The sequence below is a fragment of the Sus scrofa genome, chromosome 3 (genome assembly GCF_054392235.1).
Source record: "Sus scrofa isolate SSC_HxYL_T2T_F1_AM1 chromosome 3, Sscrofa_HxYL_maternal_Yorkshire_Landrace_v2.0, whole genome shotgun sequence".
Taxonomy (NCBI): Eukaryota; Metazoa; Chordata; class Mammalia; order Artiodactyla; family Suidae; genus Sus; species Sus scrofa.
This window is the reverse complement of record NC_139385.1, coordinates 17,755,565-17,760,353: the sequence shown is the minus strand read 5'-3', so window position 1 is coordinate 17,760,353 and position 4,789 is coordinate 17,755,565. Positions and strand designations below refer to the sequence as shown.

Below are 4,789 nucleotides of genomic sequence, written 5' to 3'. Positions count from 1 at the left end.
GATCTTTTAACCCATGGTGCCGTCCCAGCTCAGCTGGGGACTGAACATGCATCCTGGCACTGCAGAGATGTCACTGATCCCATTGTGCCACAGCAGGGATTCTGGGCTGTCTCATCTTTTGTCTTTTTTCTTCTGGTTTTGGTCAGGCTCCCTGTTCTCTGCTCTGCCTGGTGTCCCTGATTTTACAGTATTTTTTACATCCTCATTTTCCTGAAAATAAACCTCCTTATCTACAGAGGTGAGAGACAGTCATCTGGTTATATGACATGAGGGAGAAGTTTGAGAACTTCAAAAATCTAACTAATTACCTTGTGCCTAAACTTTTAACCAGCATCTGTTTTTTTCCCCCACCTTTGACCCTCCCCACCCCCGGCTTCCTTAGTATATCTGTAGCATATCCCCTCGCTTCCTGTTAGTATTCTGCTACTCTGTTTTGTTTTTTGTCTTTTTAGGGCCATACCAGCCGTATATGAAGTTCCCAGGCTAGGAGACAATCAGAGCTTCAGCTGCTGGCCTATGGCAGAGCCACAGCATTGCCAGATCCAAGCCGTGTCTGCAACTGACACCACAGCTCATGGTAATGCCAGATCCTTAACCCACTGAGCAAGGCCAGGGATCAAACCCGCCTCTTCATGGATACTAGTCAGGTTTGTTACCGCTGAGCCACGAGAACTCCAGTATTCCCCAACTCTGAAGGTATTTATACCTCGGCCTCCTCTGTTCTTTTAAGTCAGTTACCCCTCTTCCACCTCCTTTCTATCTTTTAAGAATTGTTGACACCTTTTCTCTCACTATTTCCTCTCCCACCCTCTAGTTCTTGGGGTTTGTGCCTGTCTTCAGTCCTTGGCTGTCAACTCTAAATGTATCTGTTGGTTCATTTTGTAAGACTGTCAGAGGTTTAGGATTCCAAGAATCCAAACACTAGCCAGAAGAATTTTTCAACAAAATCTTTATTTATTTCACTAGAAATCACTTTATGGATTAAATCACCAGGAATTTTCAGCACAAGATTTAATGTCCACCAAGGCCTGGACTCTGGAGTTTGCTCTGCCTCTCCCAGTCCTTGAAGGGGTTTAGAGGGAGAAACATCATTAACAGAGACCAAGTAAGGTGGCTGGAAGTCCTCCTTTCCCAGTCATTGGACAAGCTGCTCAATTCTTGTCCAGAGCAGGAAAGAGCCAGTATTTCAGAGAAATCTAACAAGGAATTTGACATTGCATTTTAATCTCTCCCTGAACAATTTAGGTTTGTCAACAGTATTGGTCCAAACTTATTTGCTTCTGATCTAAATGTTTTCCATTTTGCAATTTATTTTTGGTGTCTATGTAATTTTAATAATCTCATCCCCTGTGCAGAAATCAGTCAACCCTGTGCCAAGAAAAATCTCTCAGACCCGAGAAGCCTCATCTTGCTCTTGGAAAGAGGAAAGAGAGGTTTTTCTGTTCTTCTTCCACTCAAGAGATTAACAGACCTACCCAATGGAAGTCCAAAATGTTACTTCTGACCTTGGAATGTGCAGCTTTTGATGGGCCGATTCAAATCACCTAGAAAAGACAGCTGGAACTACTATGCAGGCAGCCTTCTTTGGAAATTTCTTCCTAAAAGTAACTCCTGAGAATTGTCCATGATTTTGTTCAAAGGCTCTACAGTCCAAACAACCTCTGCTATTCCATTTCACAAGCTAGGCTCAGAGGAGGCACTGGAATTCTCAGGAGCAAGAGCAGTAGCAGCGGTCCCACGAGGTAGGACCTCAATAACTCGAGGCTTGTCAATGATCCGGGCTGTCCGGTTTCCCTTTTCCACAATGCCCACGATCCAGGCTTGGTGACCCTCTCCGTACTTTGAAGATTTGATTTCTGAACAAAAGCGAGCTGCTTGCTCCCTTGGCAGACAAATCAGTAACCCCCCAGAAGTTTCTGCGGAGGTTCCCTGAAGGAGCCCAAAGCGGCCGCTGGCCTTGCTGATGGCAGCCATCTTGGCGATGATCGGCAGATTATGAATGACAAAGGACACCTCATTTCTCTGTTGTTTTGCAAGGTTCTGCGAGTGTCCCAGAATGCCAAAGCCCGTGATATCTGTGGCGGCGTGGGCATTAAACGTGTGCATCAAGCCAGCAGCGGTTCTATTTAGAGTAGCCATGTTGAACATGGCTTCCTGATAGGCCAGCTCTACCTCTTCTCTTGAGACGACCATCTTTATCTTATTCCATCTTTCAGGATTATCCAGCCATTGGTGGGCATTGACGGCGACTTGGGTTCCTAGGGGTTTGGTTAACACCAGCACATCCCCAACAACGGCACTGTCGGGCATAATGAATTCATTTGGCTGACAGACCACAGTGGCCACTCCGCCGATGATAATCCAAGGGTTTATCACCGTCTGCCCGCCAGTCACTGCAGTCCCTCCTTCCTCCGCGGCATCCCGAAAGCCTTTGATCATGAGGGGGGTTATTTTCTCTCGTTCCTCCTCAATCATATTCTGGCTGACGCTGAGGAGCATCAACATGTTGTCACACTCAGTAATGCCCATGGCGTAGAGGTCACTCAGCACGTTGGCACAAGCTATGCGCCCCATCATGTAGGGATCTTCCACCAAGGGGTAGAAAAAGTCCGTGGTCTGCACAAGGGACAGGCCCCCGTGCCTCAGGGGGATGACGCAGGAGTCCAGGCCAATGCCGAGGGTTGGGAAGGTTGGGCTGGGTTCCGCCCTCACCGGCAGGCCGGCTTCCTGGGCCGCCTCTTCAAGGCCTCCGACCAGGCCCCGGCCCACAGGGGGCCGCACCTCCGGCCGCGTCAGTCCCGCCAGGAGTTTGAGCAGCGTCTCCTGGGGGACTTTGCAGCCTCAGCCCTTCATGCCAGAGAAGCCAGTCAGCCGCCAGCTCGGGCTCAGGCCCAACGCCTGGGGCTCGAAGGGCCGGTAGCCCGAGAAGCCCCGACCTAGAGACAAGCCCGCCGGGCCCGAGCAGCCTTCACCCGCCGCCACCGCCGCCATCATCTCTCCGCCGGCGCCCGTCGCCGCGGCTTCCGCCATCACGCCTGCCCGGCAGGGAGGGGAAAAGAGAGAGGAGGAGAGGTCCCGTTTACTTTCGACTCCAGTTAATACGGAGTAACGGTCAGATATTACCGCAGAGGGTCTCCCCGGCACAGCGCGCGCGGCGACACCACGCGCTCCAGCGGTCCTAAAGGAGGGGCTGGCGGCTTCCCTTATTTATACCAAGGGTGATTGACAGCAGCACCAGCCAATGACTTTGCCACCAGGAGGCGGGCTTCCTTTGGTCTAAAAGAGGTATTACAAATTAACCACCAGCTTGCGAAATTGGTCTGGGCAAGATTACACAGCGAGTGCTTTGGTTCATTTCCCTTGATGTAATTTAAATGCTCTCTTGGGAGTGACTGGCAGAACTCTGTTCTTCTAGAGGCATTTGACCAACTCCAGCATTTTCCTTTTTTTTTGCTATTAACTCCAGCATTTTCAAAGTTGAGGAAAGATCGGTCACTGGGCACACCTCAAGCCAGACGGAATTGTCCAAAGTTCGGCTTAGTGCACATGATCAATCTAGGGTAGGAAAACTGCCCAGGGAGAAAAATCAGAAAGAATAGTGAGAAATTAAAGATTAAGTTACCAGCTTATATGGCAGACTGCAGCATCAAAATAATGGAATGTTAACATGGACTTTTAAAGAAGTAGGACTCTGCACGACATGGTGAATCAACTATACTTCAACAAAATTGGGGAAAAAAAGTATTTTAGGACTCTAATCCAGACACCTACGTGGAGTCTGGTGCTGTTTCCACCACTAACTTCCTGTGAGAGTTACTTCTCCTAGGCCTCTGCTGACTCATCTGGACAAAAAAGTAGCTTACTTGGGTCTCTTCTATTCTCAAGTTTCTGTATCTCTTTAAGTTAATATATATGAGAATCTGTGATGTATACATGAAGGGCAGTATTTTGCCAGTATTCATTAAAATTACAACTGCAGGTAATACCTTTCACCCAGCAGTTTCAATTCTGGAACTTTCTCCTACAGATGTACTCACCTGTGTGATTCCAAAATGATAGTAATTTATTACTGTGCTGTTTGTAACACTGACATACTGGAAACAACTTAAATGTTTATTAATTATGATTAAAATACTGTGAGGTATCTATATAATAGACTACCAGGCAGCTGTAAAAAAGAATGAGAAAACCTTGATGTGGTTATATTGATAATAGTTACAGTTCTAATGGGCACAATTCTAAATGTCTTAGGTGTATTAACTATTTTAAATTCTCCGAAAGACCTGCTACATTAGGATTCTTTCTACACTTTACAGATAAGGAATATGAGGCACACAGAGATTAAATGACTTTTATACAAAGTCACAACCAGTTTGTTTGTTTGTTGTTTGTTTGTCTTTTGTCTTTTTAGGGCTTCACCCAGAGCATAAGGAGGTTCCCAGGCTAGGGGTCTAATTGGAGCTACAGCTGTGGCCTATACCACAGCCACAGCAACGTGGGATCCGAGCCACATCTGCAACCTACATCACAGCTCACGGCAACGCCGGATCCTTAACCCACTGAGCAAGGCCAGGGATTGAGCCTACATCCTCGTAAATACTAGCTGGGTTCCTTAACCACTGAGCCGTGAGGGGAACTCCCACAGCCAGTTTGGAGGGGAGCTGGATATGAATCCAGGCAATCTGCTCCAAAGACCACCAGGTATACTGCCTATGATGTTTGTTAAGAGACACAAACTTACTTCAGAACAGTGTGTATAGAATGCTACTATTTGTTGCGAAGGGGGGAA

General features: G+C 47.4%; 1 protein-coding gene across 1 annotated transcript; it reads right to left on the bottom strand.

The window, feature by feature from the left end:
- Positions 1 to 941: 941 nt before the first annotated feature.
- On the bottom strand, positions 942 to 3,105 carry SEPHS2 (selenophosphate synthetase 2; the record flags this gene model as incomplete). Its single annotated transcript, NM_001093735.1, is given in 1 exon segment — positions 942 to 3,105. A coding segment is annotated over 1 exon segment (1,356 nt). The 3' UTR covers positions 942 to 1,674.
- Positions 3,106 to 4,789: the final 1,684 nt, after the last annotated feature.